The sequence below is a fragment of the Vanacampus margaritifer genome, chromosome 20 (genome assembly GCF_051991255.1).
Source record: "Vanacampus margaritifer isolate UIUO_Vmar chromosome 20, RoL_Vmar_1.0, whole genome shotgun sequence".
NCBI lineage: Eukaryota > Metazoa > Chordata > Actinopteri > Syngnathiformes > Syngnathidae > Vanacampus > Vanacampus margaritifer.
The window spans coordinates 16494327-16512195 of record NC_135451.1 but is presented as its reverse complement, the minus strand read 5'-3'; the positions used below and the strand labels follow the sequence as shown (position 1 = coordinate 16512195).

The 17869-nt window shown below is 44.4% G+C and overlaps 1 protein-coding gene across 1 annotated transcript in view; it reads left to right on the top strand.

Annotated features, from left to right (window-relative positions):
• Positions 1-17869, top strand: part of gli3 (GLI family zinc finger 3) — a 112275-nt gene that overhangs the window by 81737 nt on the left and 12669 nt on the right. Inside the window, exons 5-10 of the mRNA XM_077554800.1 lie at positions 757-968; positions 4002-4154; positions 8948-9149; positions 12725-12968; positions 14324-14437; positions 15927-16067. Of these exons, the coding sequence (XP_077410926.1) occupies positions 757-968; positions 4002-4154; positions 8948-9149; positions 12725-12968; positions 14324-14437; positions 15927-16067 (1066 nt within the window). The remainder of the gene's footprint in view (positions 1-756; positions 969-4001; positions 4155-8947; positions 9150-12724; positions 12969-14323; positions 14438-15926; positions 16068-17869) is intronic.

The window sequence follows — 17869 nt, the reverse complement described above, 5'->3', positions numbered from 1 at the left end:
CAAAAAAATCGCGATTCTCATTGAGCACGATTCAGAATCCATTTTAAATATCCCAAAATCGATTTTATTTAAATGATTTTCTTTTCTTGTGTGTGCCTTTATTGGGAGCGCGGTTCATGTTGTACTCAATTTGGCCACTGAGGGACAGTGTGGTTCGGCGCGTTCTTTTTTTTTTTTTTTACAGGAGAGCTCAGTATTGTTCATTCGATTTGACATCATCATTGCTCTCCTTTTTTTTTTTTTTTTTTTTTAAAAAATCCAACAAATCAATTAAAAAAAAATTAATAAATGTTTTTTCTTTTTTTTTTTTTTAAATCCAACAAATCAATTAAAAAAAAATTAATAAATGTTTTTATTTTTTTATTTTTTTAATACATATACATATATATATATACACACATACACACATATATATATATATATATATATATATATATATATACCCTTTTTTTTGTATGTGGGTGAGTATGTGTATGTGCGTGTGTGTGTGCGTGCGTGCGTGCGAGCGTGTGTGTATTCATCAGGTTACCTAAAGCCCAGTTCGGCGCGTTCTGATACGTTGATAAGTTGTAGCCACAATTCGAGAGTAGAAGGAACACACATTCAACATCACAGATACTACAGTGTACAATGTGAGGATAATGACTCCAAATAGACAAAAATAATACCTGCACCTCACATGAACATGTTCCGTTTGTGCTGATCGAATCGCGATGACTGATTTGGGCTCGCCCCCCCCCCCCCCCCCCCCAACAGGCCTCCGTCGCTGGCGGGCAGTCCGGCCTTCTCGGACATCTCCCTCATCCGCATCTCGCCGCAGCGGAACCCCTCGGTGGGGGCCGAGTCTCCCTTCCACCCCTCGCACCCGTACATCAACCCCTACGTGGACTACCTGCGCTCCCTGCAGCCCCTCGCCAGCCCCTCCCTCTCCATGCTGTCGGCCACCAGAGGCCTCAGCCCCGCCGACGGTGAGAACAAACGCTTTTTTCTTTTCACATTTTTGTTTGGTTTTGAATTTTTTAGAATGTCAACAGTGGCCATGGGAGAGCCAAAAGGTTCAATTTGATTGGACATACAAAAAATAATAATAATAATAATAGTGGAGTTGAGGAACTGCTGCGATTGATTTGTGAGCTTTGAACGCACCTGATTGCCGGGATAATAAGGCAAATTCCTGCTAGATGAGAGGCAAGCAGATCCGTCTCTATTAGGACCCGGGGTTTCGCTCAGATGCGATCCGGCTGATGAGGGTCATGTGATATGTGTGGTTGGGGGTTCGGCGAGGGCGGGAGGGGGCACAGGAGGCTAATCCATTTGATCTGTGAGTCGTGTCCAAGACCGCCAGGGTCACTTACTGTTCTGCTTGGGGGGGGGGGGGGGGGTCAAGTTCACACACTTACTCTATAATAGGATTTTGATGATTAAATTGGCTAAACTTCATATTTGGATTCACATTTTGAATAAATGTATTTTGAATTATTTTGTTCAGTTTAGATATATAAACATACTTCATGTGAAAAGTAACGTTTTGTGACGGAGAAGTTGAAAAATATTTTCTGGTGTAACCGAAAACAAACATAATTATACATATTGTTCAATTACGACCGACAATCATTCATAACACTTCATATTGAGGCGCTTGCTTACGATGCGGTTTCCCAAAACATGCCTAATTGAAATTAAACTGCACTAATCAACTCACCACCAGGGGGTGCTGGAACTGCACAAATGGAATACAACCTCTTCTTTTTAACAGATACGCTACTTTTAACTCATTGACTGGCAGCCATTTTCACTGAAGCAACCCCCTTCTCTCACGGCTGTTTTACTGGACTGATTTTCCACAGAATATTGTGTTGTATTGCTATAAAAACATGTAACGTACCAAAAGAAAGATTAGATCCTCTTCTTTCATCAGGAAAAAGAAAGTATATTTGTATCCGTTTTGCAGCAATTAGCATTAGAATATAGCTAAGTTTCAACATTATTCACAAATCTGTTTAAAACAGTGAGGGAAAGAGCTTTTTGCAACATGACCCTGCTTGATCTCTTACACTCTGCTGCCACCTGCTGGCCGTTTTTTCAACTACCATTGCTTTAAGTGACCACTTCATGTCAGAAGCTGCATCAAAGCCTTCTGTATGCTTTAGCATTAAAAAACAACAACAACGTATAAATACGTTTTTGGGAGTGAAGGATAAAATATTAAAAAACATATTTATGTTTATATGGGTTTGAATGAGTTAATATCTTGACATGACAACGATATTGCGGCAATATTCTAGTTATTGGTAACTTGTTTATAGATACAAAAAAATGTTTGTTCACGTTCAGGTTCATGAGACACGTCTGCACCTCTTCGTGACGATTATGACTTTTATTTCTCCCTCTATGCTCATGATCTTTATGCTAATTAGGTCTTTCATCAGCGCTCGGGTTAATTAACTCATCAGGGGCTTTGCTGTTGTTAGCGAGTTGGGCAGCAAAAAGGCGCCTTGATGAATGACATCCTTAAAAAAGTGGGTGGGATCCTGCGCTTTCTCCGTTCTCGCTGAGGAGGGAAGCGCCCAAGAACATCAAGTGCCACCTTAACACACACTTGGCACGCACACGCACGCACACACACACACACACACACACACACACACACACACACACAAGATGCCCTCAGGATTGCACTGCGATGCCAACGTTTCTGATTTAGAAAGCCCAGCAAAGCTCTTTTTCTTCTCCTCCTTCTTGTCTTTCTTGGTCTTGTGTGCACGCGTCCTCCTGAATGGGCCACATTACGGCTCAATGCAAATGCAAAGCTGGGGCGGAACAGCGGAGACAATCCACAAACTCCCCACTTCCACCGGGGATATAATACCCAGATCAAATTAATTTAGCATCTTTTTTTTTTTCCCCCTTCCCTTATAGCGCCATTCAGCCAATCGCACGCGGGAAATCTCCTCATTCCGTCTTTTCTGGAGCTAAAAGTGGAAGGGGGGGGGGGGGGGGTTGAACTTTGCGGTTCTCAACACATTCCGCGTTCGCATCCAAAAACCGCCGTCTTTTCCTTTCCCTCTTTCAGGGGAATATTTGCATAAGGAAAAGCCACCAGCGCCAGATGTTTATTTTTAGGTTGACGGTTGGAGGACTTACGGCACGCCGTAACGAGGGGGGAACGGCTGGGAAAATGAATGGGAAGGCGTAACGAAGGCGGGATATCCAGGGTTGGTGCGTGCGTGCGTGCGTGCGGCGGCGGCGGGTTAGGCCTTTTGTTTTCCCGCGCCGAGCGTTGAAGGGAGCCGGTTGCCTATCTGCACACGGCAGATGCAACACGCCGGCGAAATACGTGCCAGCGTGCACAATCGAAAACGCTTAATGACGCTTAACATCACAAAACTATCACCCAATTTTATGTGGACATATTTATTGCGGTCGCAATATTTTGGATTTAATGAGCGTTTTCCGGCTTAACGTTCCCAAAATCCCAAATATTGGGGTGATCGTTCTAAGTTTTTTTTTTTTCACCTTAAGCGACGTTTGCTCCCATAAACGTACAAATACGTTCTATTTGAAATATCGCCATGCTCCCAAAGGCGTATTTATACGTTTTTTCAAATGTTTTTTTTTTTATGCTAGAGCATACAGAAGGCTTTGATGCAGCCTCCGAACGGAAGAGAATGCTTGAAGCAATGGTTGTTATTACAAAAACGGGCAACGGCTGGCAGCAGAGTACAAGAGATCAAACAGGGTCATGTTGCCCATTGCCCTTTGACCCAGGAATATTATTGTTGTTTCTGAGAAACAACCATAACAGATGGGTCAATTTTGACCCGGATCATAACGGGAGGGCTCTCAACTGTATTGGAAAAAAAAAAAGTGAAGAGCGCATCATGTGTGCTTTAATAGTGCTTTAATAGAAATGTTTTCAATTTGAGTCCAACTTGGACGTTTGACAATTTTTGCACGGCAATTTCAAATGGAACTTCCTGCATGTGTGTTGCGCCCCGCAGCCCCCCACGCTGGCCTGACGCCCTCCGAGTACTACCACCAGATGGCCCTGCTGGCGGGCCACCGCAGCCCCTACGCGGCCGACCTGCTCCCGACCTCGGCCGGGGCGGGGGCCGCCGGCGCCCTGCACATGGAGTACCTGCAGGCCATGGACAGTAAGTGCAAAACGCAAACTCCACCATGTGAGATTCCATTTGGATTTGATTTTGGGCAACTTTATAATTAGGCGGACAATTTAGTAAATGAGAGCTATAAAGTTCATAGTAGTAAATTGTAATGTAATACATGGAGTACATGCTTTATTGTTTCTGATTCTGGTCATCATCCGTCCAAGCCATCATTATCAGTATTTATGTCAAGATGGAACGTGAGTGGATGATGGATGGTGGACCCAAATGCAGGGAAATAGGAATCAAGTGCAATGCCTGGTACTTTTATCAACCCTAGGGAGAAAGGGGAGCAGACAACCATGACAGGGCGTGACTGGACTGGTCGCCATGACTGGACAGGACGTGAGTAGACTGGTCACCATGACTAGAACAAGTGTGACTTGGCTGTGACGAGGATTACTTGGTTGTGATGGGGACGACTTGGCTGCGACAAGGACGACTTGACTGTGCCGAGGACGAGTTCGCTGTGACATGGACGACTTGGCTGTGATGGGGACGACTTGGCTGTGACGGGGATGACTTGACTGTGTCGAGGACGACTTGACTGCGTCGAGGACGACTTGGCTGCGACGGGTACGACTTGGCTGTGACGGGGACGACTTGGCTGTGACGGGGACAACTTGGCTGTGGCGGGGACGACTTGGCTGTGACGGCAACGACTTTTCTGTGTCGAGGACGACTTGGCTGTGACGTGGACGACTTGGTTGCGACGAGGATGACTTGGCTGTGTCGGGGACGACTTGATTGTGACGAGGACGACTTGGCTGTGATGAGGACGACTTGGCTGTGACGTGGACGACTTGGTTGTGACGAAGACGACTTGGTTGTGACGAGGACGACTTGGCTGTGTCCGGGACGACTTGGCTGTGACGGAGACGACTTGGCTGTGACGGGGACGGCTTAGCTGTGGCGGGGACGACTTGGCTGTGATGGGGATGACTTAGCTGTGACGGGAACGACTTTGCTGTGTCGTGGACGACTTGGCTGTGACGTGGACGACTTGGTTGTGACGAGGACGACTTGGCTGTGACGAGGACGACTTGACTGTGACGTGGACGACTTGGTTGTGACGAGGACGACTTGGCTGTGTCGGGGACGACTTGATTGTGACGAGGACGACTTGGCTGTGACGAGGACGGCTTGGCTGTGACGTGGACGACTTGGTTGTGACGAGGACGACTTGGTTGTGACGAGGACGACTTGACTGTGTCGAGGACGACTTGGCTGTGACGTGGACGACTTGGTTGTGTCGGGGACGACTTGGCTGTGAAGAGGACGACTTGACTGTGACAACGACTGGACAAACACAACCGATTAAATACATCAACACTAAAGAGACGCACCTGGGGAAGGGAAGACACACACAGGTGGGCGTGGTTAGACAAAACGAGGCGAGGGAAGAAACCGGGAACACAAGACAAAAAACACCCATAAACAAAAAGCCAACCCCCACAGAACCGAAACATGACAATTTGATCATGTTGCTTCACAAAAATTCACCAAATTAAGTAACTTTTTTATTTATGTAAATCAAGTTACTATAAATGCTTGCCAGCTGTCGGGCCGAGGTGTGTATGAGGTGTGTATTGGTAACAGCAGAAGCGAGTGTACCTGCGACTGCACACGGACCCAACAGCTCCACTTCTTGTGACATGATTTAAATGAGCCATTATCATGAGGCGACTTATGCTAATGAGTTATTTTAAAGTGTAAAGGGGGGGGCGAGGTCGGCCCCGGCTGGCTTTGATGGGGAGCGTTCACAGCCAGGCGGGCGGCCTGCCCACAAACTCATTAAAAGTCGGCAAAGTTTGCGCGGCTATCAGGAAATTAATTGCTGCTAAGCGGGAATCGGAACGTCCCGCCATTCATCACGGCGCAACTGCTTTCTTCTTTGTCACGTTTTAAGATTAATGGCGTGAAACAAAACAATTAAGGGCACGTCGAAGCGACGATGCGCTCGCCGCACTTGACTTAAGAGTGGCCTGTGATCATCGCCGCTAATAACGCCAAATATGAGCCGAACGGACTCCGTCAGGAGGCTTTCCGCGATAATCTGGACTGCGGCGACTATTTGAGCGTAATTAGCGGCAGCGTGAGCCGCGCGAAAGAAACAATGGGCCTGTTAGCCTCCTCGCGCTTTTTCACAGGCTTTTGTCTGTGGTCTTACTGCCTAATTAGTGGCAAAATGTCCATATTATAGCACGATATTACTGACGGGATTTATTGGCTAATTTGCCTTTTTCTTAATTATCACAAGTAAATGCTTGAACTCGGTTTGCTACCCAATTAGCATAGAAAGCGAACACACAAACAAAGACGGACTTTGTGCTACACATCATTATTGTATCATTACGAAATATAAATTAGTCGTAACTAGACAATGTGTAATTTCGGCAGAAATTGCGTGGGAATGCTGAAAAGCTGAACGCTAACATGTGCTTGTGAAATAAATTGAAAGATAAATTACTAAAGTATTATCTTGACTTGTTCGGAAATATTGGCTAATATGAATTTATTTTGAAAAGTGTCATCTGATGCTAAAAGCTAACATGTGGGAGTTGTCGCACGGCAAAAAAGTGCGGAGAGTAAAAATCACAATAATGTGTGTGAATGCTTCAGCATTCACTTTAGCTCTTTGACTGCCAGACATTTTCAGAAAATGGTGCCAGCCGATTTAAGCATTTTGACTGATCTTTCAAGGTCCACAGAAAATTATGTGTTTGGACTATGGAAACACACATACTACCAAATGAAAGATTGGACTCTCATCTTCCATCAGAAAAAAAAAGTTTGTTTCTACCTTATTCCGTTTTTCAGTAATCAACAATAGAAAATGGTTAGTTTCACCTCTGTTTGGAAACAAACGTCTTTTAACGTCTTTGGCACTCCTCCATAGGATTTTACGAAACGTTATTTAACGTTTTTGGCAGTCAAAGAGTTAATTGCCGGAATTCTAGGCCTTAATAACCCTAATCCAAATGTTGCCAGATCTTCGTGAAAAAGAGGCTCCTGTCATTTCTTGATCTAAAAGGATCTAAAGGAAGAAGTTTTAAGATGTTTGCGATGGCGCAGGACACTTTCCACCATGTTGGGGGGTGGGGGGGGCCTCACGGGACCGATGTTTATTAGCGCGCCGCCCAAATGATGAATCGGCCTCACGCCGGGACAGAGACAGAGAGGGGCGACCTGCCCCCCCCCCCCCCCCCCTACTTCTCGAAGCACAACTGTCCCTCTAATTTCCTCTTGATTTATGGACAGCGGGCCTGCTTATGCACCGCGCCATTAATTCTTGTGGTTGCGCAAGGTTTCAGACCGTAGACCGGCGAACTCCCGCGCGAACATCGAGCGTGCCGGGAAGTAAGCAAGACTTTGACTAGGTTTTTTACGTGCCACAACGCGATCGGGGTGGCTCTTCTGAACGGAACTTTGGTCTCTATTCGCAAAGGAATTGTGGTCTTCAGGAACGACTTGCGTGTGTGGCGGCCATCTTGCGTTGCCACTCATTAAGCGAACTTAACTTGAATACATTGATTTCCGCCGCGTCGTTTTCACGTTATTTTCTGTGCCTGTAGCAAAAATGCTGCACTGTGTATATATGCGTACACACATATATATATATTATATATATATATATATATTAGGGGTGTGAATTGCCTCGTACCTGGCGATTCCATCCGTATCTCGATTCGACAAATTCCGAAGTTCCTACTTTGATGAACTCGGGAATTCGTCCAAATGATCCCTAATTGGAGGCAGGTGCCCTTGACAGATGGACGATGACCTTTTTTTTTTTTTTGCTGATAATATCTGATGTGGGCGGAGCATGTTGTCAGTTTGAGGATCATTTTGAGGATTTGGCCCGTTGATCGTATCTGCATCAGAGACTTGGCAAGACTTTCTCCATTTTTGGAAACATAAAGGTAGTTGTTGCCTTGCTTCAAACCTTATGTGCAAACGCGCCAGGACGGTGTTGCTACACACACACGCGCACACGCACACACACACACACACACACACACAATGATTAACATGTGAATGGAGCGTTCTGTAATCGTTGGATGTGTCAAGTGAAGAAACGGAGCATTTACATTTGGGAGATGGATGGATTGTTGGGGACGTAAATGAGGGGGGGGGGGGGGTGGGTGTGTGTGTGCGGGGGGTGAGGGGGGCGAGGGGGGTGTTGATGTAGGCCGCATAAGCTGGTTTTGTTTGCCTTTTATGAAACAACTCCAAATGTTTTATTTGCGAGTCTTGAGTCACAAAGTCATTGTGTCACAGTGCCGCATCCCTTCAGCCCCCCCAGCCCCCCAGCCCCCCCCCCCCCCGCACCCCCCACCCCTCCTACCACTGTTGTTCGCCTTCTTGTTTGTGACATCGCCGTGTGAAAAGACAACAAAAGTCATGTTTTAATCTCCACCCGTGGCTCTTTGTGCGCACGCACGGAGAATGGCGGCCGCCTTTTGCCTCCTTTTTTTTTTTTTACCCATTCAAACCCCCGTTTTTTGTATTTTTTTTTTTTTTCTTGATTGCATCTGAATGAGGAGTCAAATTGGACCGGGAGACGTATTAGCATACACCGCCGGAGCGTTCAGGCCGACATGAAAGGCTTGTTTTCTCCGGCGTGAAATGCAAGCAGTGCATCAAGTGACAAGCGAGCGCTCAGTCACGCCGTCGCTTTTGTTACGTGATTGACAAAGATGTCAAGCGCAAAACTTTTGCACGACTGGAATGGAATTTTTTCCCCGGACTGGGAATGAACTTTTCGCCGCTCCCCGCAGGTTCCCGCTTCCCGAGCCCCAGGCTGCCGTCGAGGCCCAGCAGGAAGCGAGCGCTGCCCATCTCGCCGCTGTCGGAGCACAGCTTCGACCTGCAGACCATGATCCGCAACTCGCCCAACTCGCTGGTCACGATGCTCAACAACTCGCGCTCCAGCTCGTCCACCAGCGGATCCTACGGCCACCTGTCGGCCGGAGCCATCAGGTAAGCACGCCTGCAATCGCTAGTTGTCAAGTAACAGGACAAAAAGCCACAAACATTTACATTAAAATTAGGGGGGGGGGTCAAAATTTGTGCGGTAATTAACTCATTCACTCACAGCCATTTTCACTGAAGCAACCCCCTTTGCTCCTGGTTGTTTTGCTAAATTTGGACTGATTTTGCAAGGCCCACAGAATATTCTGTTCTATTGCTATACATAATACAAATGAACAATTATGGTCCTAGTATGGAACCCTGTGGGACTCCACATTCCTTATCTGCTGTCTTGGACGTGGCTCTACAAACTGGCTTTTTTTTTTTTACTGATTTAGTTCCTCAACCATTAAAGCCCCGCCCCTCTGATTTGATCCTCTTTAACTTTTGCACTGTCCTGGGCAGGTTAGGTTGACATAGCAACACACAAAAGGCTGAAATCTGATTGGACAAGAATCCCAACATACAGATTTTTCATGAGCTGAACTCAACGATCACAAAACGGCCATTTCTCCCACAAATCTGTCCAAATCTTTGCACAAGCCTGCCGTAGGCTATTGCATAAACTTGCCCCGTGGGGTCAAAGTGCACCAAGGGCTCGCTCACAAACACTTTTTTTTTTTTCCCCCGAAACGAAAACAAAAGATTCACTTGCGTGGTCTGTATAAACCAAGAGTGACGATTGTTTGTCGCGGGCGACCATTCATCGCGACCCCTCGCTCATAAGTCTGCCCATCTTATTACCGGCGTGGAGGGAAATCGATGGGCCGGGACGCATTTGGGGGCCCGCCGGCTTGTCATATCAGTCACCAGCGCGCCGCCTCGGCCTATTTGGGTCCTGTCATCGGGACGGCGGTCCGAGCCCGCCGCGTGATTGATCAGGCTCCCGGCGCGGATCGCTGATCAATGGCCGCGGGTGGGGCCGTGGATCTTTCCCCCGCCGCTGGCCTCTGGCTTCTTTTCTTTAGCCGCTCGTGTGACTGACACCAGCCGCCAGGGAGGCGGCGAGATCGGCTTGGCGGGAGCGGCCGGGAGATGCGCGCCCACACGGGCGCCCACACGGGCGCCCACACGGGCCGCTTGATGCCCAAGTGAATTTTGTTTTCACTTTGTTCTTGGGGTTTGAAAATAGAAATATAGACAAGATACCCGGGTTGTGCAATTCATCGAAATTCAATTACAATGTCAATTATTACACGCCACAATACAAAATCAGCATAATCGTAAAAAAAAAAAAGAAGATTGTTAATGATATTAGTTTTCGAGTTGTTTAAAAACTCCTTCACTTGCAGCCATTTTCACTGAAGCAACCCCCTTCACTCCTGGCTGTTTCACTGGATTTTGACAGATTTTGCAAGGCCCACAGAAGATTGTGTTCTATTGCTATAAAAACATGGACTACCAAAAGAAAGATTAGAGTCTCTTCTGTCATCAGGAAAGAAAAAAAAAATTCTATCGGTTTCCGTTTTGCAGCAATTAGCATTAGCATGTAGCTAAGTTTCATCATTATTCACAAATCTGTTGAAAACAGTGGGGGGGAAAGAGCTTTTTGCAACATGGCCCCGGTTGATCTCTTTTGCTCTGCTGCCACCTGCTGGTCGCTTTTGTAATAACTACCATTTCCTCAACCGTTCTCTGCAGTTGAGAGGCTGTATCAAAGCCTTCTGTATGCTCCAGCATTTAAAATAAAAACATAAAAACGTATGAATACGTCTTTGGGAGCAAATGAGTTAAATTCATCCATTTGCACCATTTCATTATTATTATTTTTTAAATAACTAATTTAATACATTTAGTTTCATCCAAAAGTTGCATAATTATAGTGTTTCAAATAATTTTATGTCTTAATATTTTTTATTTATTTTTCACGTTTAAAGATTTTCTTGTTTTGTACCAAAAAATAAATGCGATCATTTCTTTTTTTTATTCCGTTTTTTACATTTTTTAAAAAATATTTTTTTAATAATAATTTTAAGTTTTTTCCCCAACTTTAAGTTTTTGCCAACATAAATAAATAAATAAATATATATATATATATTATTATAAATATATATTATTATAAATTCTGTTTTGTCCAAAAGGAACTTTCATTGTTGTAATGTTTCTATATTTGTAAATTGGTCTTAATATTTTTAAAGAATTATCCTTATGCATCTTTTTTTGCATGTTTGTTCATAGAAGTATATTGAAGTCAATGTGGCTTCACCACAAGGTAGACTGCAAAAAAAAAGTCAGCTGACCCCCCCCCCCCCCCCCCCCCCCCGGTGCAAGCTAACTACGCACTTGAAATAAACCTTCCTGTTTTGTGAACCTTTGATGAATCCATCTCAATTTCACACTTTTTATTTATCGTACGGATCGTTACGTACGCCGAGGATTCGTCGTCGCCGCCGCTAAAGCTTCGCCGCCGGCCCAGCTGGTTCCGGCATTAGCGCAGCGTCGTCTCCTGTCAGATTGTCCTCGGGTGGGGTTGGGTGGGGGTGAGGATGGGGGTGAGCATCAACGACTCTCTCGTGTTCATGTGTGGCTTCGCTGGAGCGATGCCACTCTGGCCTGGAACTATTTGCTCATGCAGTAATTGGAACTTTTTAAACCAAGTAGAGGTGTCAAAATTCATCGATTAATCGACAATTAATTCATTATCCGGTTAATCGACAACTCTTCTTAACATTTTTAATTGAGAATTTGACTCTAATTTCAGCATATCAACAGTAATTGTTCATCGTCTTTCATGAAAGAAGACGATCTTCAGTGTTAAATCAAAAATAAGACATTTGCAAACATCTTTTTTTTTTTTTTACTTTGGAAATCAATGACCGAATCTTTTTTTTTTATTATCACTATACGAATACGGAGTTCAAAATAAACACCGGTCACTGGTTGATAAAGAGTAATGCTTTTCTCATACACTTTAATGCAAAAATAATATGATCAGATTAGAAGTGATTAATCATGAATAATTCGAAAAATATTCGATAATGACAAAAATTACATTTTAATTAAATTTATACTATTTAAATGTAGATTTTCTACATTTAAAAATAAATGTTGACTAATAAATAATTTAAAACAAATAAAACTACAGAGTTAAAATTTATAAATTCAATATAAAGTAAATACTGAATATATTATATTTGTATAATGTTATGATTGAATAAAAAAATTAAGTATTTTTTTAAATAATCTAGAAATTATCTGTTTTATACAAAAAAAAAGATAAACAATGTAGAAATTATATGGATGTTATAGAAATACATTTTGAGTTTTTAGATGTGCAAAATTTGATGGGAAAATGACTCTCATTTTTATGCTGTACATACAATACATATTTTTGTCATTAAAATGTTTATTTTTCTTAGATGAGCTCCTAAATAAGCCCGTAATGGGTTTATACCTCACCTTCACACGTGTTGTATTTATTTTTATTTATTTATTTATTTTTACTGCCATATTTGTATTTTTTAAGATTGTGCGTCAATAAATAAACACAATTTAAAATAAGTAAATAAACAAAACACGACGTGTGCTACTTTGCTTGAATTTATTTGTGTGACTTTCTTGTTTGGTGTGCGTCTGGCGGTCAGCCCGGCGTTGAGCTTCGCGTACCCGCCCACGCCGGTGGCCCTGCACATGCACCAGCAGCTGATGGGCCGCCAGCCGGGCATGGTGGGCTCCGCCTTCGGCCACAGCCCGCCGCTCATCCACCCGACGCCGGCCTTTGCCACACAGAGGCCCGTGTCCGGCTTCACGGCCGCCGCCGCCGCCGCCGCCGCTGCCGCCGGGCTGGTCGCCGGCGAACGCTCGGTCGTCTCGGGCGACTCCTCGCAGGTGAGAGAAATGAGAATTGTTGGATCAGAACTTTTACTTTTATTAGCCGTCTTTTTTTTATATAAGCACAAGATGTTTAATGCCACACTCAGACTTTCATTCCGCTATTTTAATGCTAATTCTAAATGAGGGGTCTGCCAAAAATCGATTCTCATTTAGATTCAGAATAGATTTTAAATGTCCCAAAATTGTGTGTGCCTTTATTGGGAGCGCTGTTCATGTTGTACACAATTTGGCCACTTAGGGGGCAGTGTGGTTCCGGGCGTATTGATACCCTGTTAAGTTGTAGCCACATTAGAGAGTAAAAGGAAAAAGTCACAATCAAGTTATGCCAATAAAAAGTTTTTTTTTGCAGCGTAGGAAGAGCAGATGCGGGTGAGTAAAGTTAAGATGCTTCTCTGTAAACATTCCTGAAGCGTTTTGTATGAATCGCCGTTCGTTTGAGTGCTAAAAGTGCCGCGAGTAGCGCGCTAATTAGCATTAGCGAGTCTGACTTGAGTCGATCGTGACGATTCTTTTGCACGTCTATAAATTGAAGCAAAAAAATCCTTGTCAATCAAATCATTTTGAATCAAAAATCGCTCTGAATCGGAAATCGAAATCGCAGACCCGAAAATGGAAATCGACAGTCAAACATTCTCACCCCTATTCTTAAAAAGCATCTAAAAGAAGCAGCATTCAATTGATGCCATATGACAAAAACTTTTAAATTGTATTTAATGATATGATGTCGTAGAAATCGAGTCGTGAAAGGAATGCAACTGCCGTATCCGTACTTGTACTCAAGTACAGCGTGCGAGTACTTTTGCCACCTCTGGCCATTCATCATGGCAGGTAATAGATAGCTGGCGCCGCACGCCAGCCCACGCCTGGCAAACGCTAGCCGTAGCGTCGCCCCCCCCCCCCACCCCATCCCCTGGGACTTGGGCCGCCCGACAACGGGGGGCTTGTTAGCATCGCATTTGGTAGCTCGCTCCATTAATCACGAGAGAGGGAGGGGGGGGGGGGGCCTTGATATTGACGTGGATGGATGGAGCAAAAAGGGTTTTTTTTACTTTGCTTTACCTGAAGACCGCTGCACGTGCGGGCCCACGCTTGAAGCGCGGATGCATTTCGTCTCGATTAGCGCTGCCGCGTCCCGCTCAAGTACGCACGATATGAAATCCGGCTGAATGAAGCCAATGATGTTTGTCATGAATTTCTTTTGTGTACTTTAACTAATCTCCTATAAGGGAGGCACGATATGGATTTTTTTTTTGGGGGGGGGGGGGGGCACATTAATATACCTTTCCCTGCGTAATGTTACGGATGTTTTTGCTTTTGAAATTGACGCGATTGTGTTTTCCCGCGCGCAGATGAAACCCACCAGCGAGTCGGCGGTGAGCAGCACGGGCGACCCGATGCACCACAAGCGCTCCAAAATGAAGCCCGAGGAGGAAATGCCCAGCCCGGGAGCGCTCAGCATACAGGTACGAAAAAAATAAAAATAAATAGGTTGCGTTAACCCCTGGGCGTTATTTGACCATTTTTTGGCTTTTTGTTGGTTCTGACCAAGCCATTTCAAAATAAAATAACGCCCAGGGGTTAAAGGAAATTTACATTAACTCCAAATTTCGCACTCATTTTGACACCCCTGATTTGTTATTTTATGTAATTGTATCAGTAGCTGTCCTTGAAAAGAAAATCCAAACACTTTTATTTTTGGATTCCGTTTTTTTATGCCAATATTTTTAAGATTTTTTCCCAAAAACCTATTAACTCTTTGACTGCCAAAAGCGTTAAATAACGTTGAGTAAAATCCTACGGAGGAGCGCCAAAGACGTTAAAAGACGTCCACCAAGTTTTTTTTTTTTTTTTTTTTTTCTGGAAACGGGTGGAGGAAAGCCTTGGCCCAGCTGTGCTGAAAGTATCAAGCAGATCTAGTTGGTATAATGACTATTTTTGGCCCCTAGATGGCAGCGATGACTCTCTTTGGACACGATCGGGTGGGCGTCAGTAGTAGAAGACGTGAGGCGGAGCTACAGTGTTGAGAGGACAATGGCTGAGAAAGCGAAAATGGCGACCGGTGGCAAGCAGCTCACGCTTGATCGATTTTTTTTTTCAAAGAAGAGAAGCATCAACCGGTGCTAAAGAGCACATTGATGACGACGATGATGATGATGATGATGATGATGGTGACTCCGAGGTTGACGCCGAAGTTGGAAGCGTTGACGCGGCGGCTATGATCACGTCGTTTCTATTGTTGATTACTAAAAAACGGAATAAGGTAGAGACAAACTTTTTTTTTCTGATGAAAGATGAGAGTCCAATCTTTCATTTGGTAGTATGTGTGTTTCCATAGTCCAAACACATCATTTTCTATGGACCTTGAAAGATCAGTCAAAATGCTTAAATCGGCTGGCACTGAAACGTCTGGCAGTCAAAGAGTTAAAAAAAATCCCATACCGTTCACCTAAACCAAACACTTCCTTTTCAATTTTTTTCAATATTTTCTGCGCACTGCAAAAAGTGAGCCGCCGGCCATCTTGCTTTCACCCGGTTGACTTTTTTTTTTTTACGTGCTTGAGGAAACGATGGCTCGTTTCACTTGAATCCAAGGGCTCATAAATGAAAAGAGCGGCGAGCGCGGTAAGCGGCGATGGCGTAAAAAAGTGGAGGGCCGAGACTTTCTGCTTTTCAGCGAGTGTGGCAGTGAAATACGCGAGCGCTAATGGAGCCGCCGGCAACAGGAAGAGACGCTCCCGTGCTGGAAAAAGCCGTAAAAGTGGAGGAGTCTGCCTCTCAAGGCTAAAGTCTCGGGGTCACCGCCAGTGGTGACTCGCGTCAAGCATGGAAAACTTGAGATCTAAGCTATAAAATCTGTTTCAAACATCAGATGTGAAAATATCCTCGTTTTTTTTTTTTTTTTTTCTGCTCTATTTGACCGGCAAATGTGTCAATCGTGCGCTTGCGTGGCAGGATCACCCCGATGGCATGACGCTGGTGAAGGAGGAGGGCGACAAGGACGAAGGCAAGCAAGAGCCCGAGCTGGTCTACGAGACCAACTGCCACTGGGAGAACTGCTGCCGCGAGTTCGATACCCAGGAACAGCTCGTGCAGGTAAAATGGACGTCACCTTCAGATATATATATATATATATATATATATATATGTGCTCAACCAGCAAAATCATCTCCTGTCAGACACCAAGTTGGCGGAGGGCGCACGAAACGGAGGCGCGCGCGCGCGTGCGTGAGAGGCTAGAACGACGGGGCGCTCGCTCGCCGCGCTCGTCTGTTGGCCGTCTTGACACGGCAATCGCGGTGGTAACCTCTATCTATAATTGATATCCTCACCTGCCGCCCGCGTTTGAAGGGCGAGGCTCAAACGCTTGAGGAGCTTGACAACTTCTTGCGCCTCTTTCAGCTGGCGGGGGGGGGGGGGGTAGTGGGAGGGGGTGTCAGGGAGGAGGGGGAGGTTGGGGGGATCCCCTCGCACCAGGTGGCCGCCTCAGCCAACATCCTCGTTTTGTGATTAGCCACATAATACATTTGCTCACACATTTTTTATTTTATTGTTATTTGGGTTTATTTTTTCTTTTTCTTTTTTTTTCTTTTTTTGGGAGAGCTCAGTATTGTTCATTCGGTAATTTTACCGATTTGACATGATTTGACCGATTTTTTTTCTTTCTTTTTTTTTAATATATATATATATTTTTTTTAATTTTCTTTTCTTTTTTTTTGTATGTGGGTGATTATGTGTAATTTGGGTTTATTTAGGAAGTATAGCACTTAAAAGACTTTTTATATAAAGGAGTTTGGAAAATGGATGGCTGGATAAAGTGTTGTCAAAATAGAGTTTTAAGGAAACTAGCATTTCAGTGTTTCTTTACGGCAAAATGACCCATTTTTTTTTAATTTTCCAGGCAGAAACTTGCACATGATAGCACTTATGATGTCAAACCGAGTGTTTATTGCGAAAAACATACCGTTCACATTAGAGACGATTTTGAGGGCAAATTCTGCAGCCTTTACATTGTTGAGAAAAGATGATCCTTTAATGGCGCTTTTACAAAATATAACATTGATTGTAAAAATAGAGCATTTGCAGACTTAAATAAATGATTTGGAAAAACATCCCACTTTAACTCATTTCCTCCCCAAAAACGTATAAATACGTTCTATTTTAAATATTACCATTGTCCCAAAAATGTATTTTTTTTTTAAATATATATATTTTTAATGCTAAAGCATACAGAAGGCTGCTGGCATCGCAGCAGGTGGGCCGCGCGCGCCGACGTTTTCTCCTTCCTTCCGATTAGCAACCAAATCCATTTCCTCTCAAATTGTTTTTGCTATTTGATTTCTCATTTTCCACGCAGATTGACGGCAAGATGTCTTTAAAAGTCGCCGCGTCCTCTAATTCAAGCGAACGCCGACGAGAACGCGCTCTTATCTGCTTTGTGCCCCCGCCCCCGACCACCCCCCTCCCCTCCCTTCACCTCAGTAATAGGATAAGTACAGTATTTGGACCACAGTGGGTCCCCCTCACAAGACTGCTGGAGGCTTTAAAGAGGGGTGTGGTCGGCTTGATGGGTTTGGGGGGGTGGGGGGGGGCTATTTCCATATAAGCACAATGGAGCGCACCCTCCCCACCTCTGCATTTGTCTTCTGAAATTGCTTTAGAGGAAAAAAAAAAAAAAAGGCAAATGGTTGGGTATAGACCGCCACTAATTTGGATCAGCACCAAGTTGTACAAATCCAAAGATGGCCTCCAATTGCCTGTAAAGGTATTTGGGAAATAACTATTCACTGAGAAAGTGAGACATTTGCAGAAACTATCATCCAAATTTGCACTATTATATACTGTACACGCATCTGATCGGCAGATATTTTGCATTTTATGGAAAATCTGACCAAATT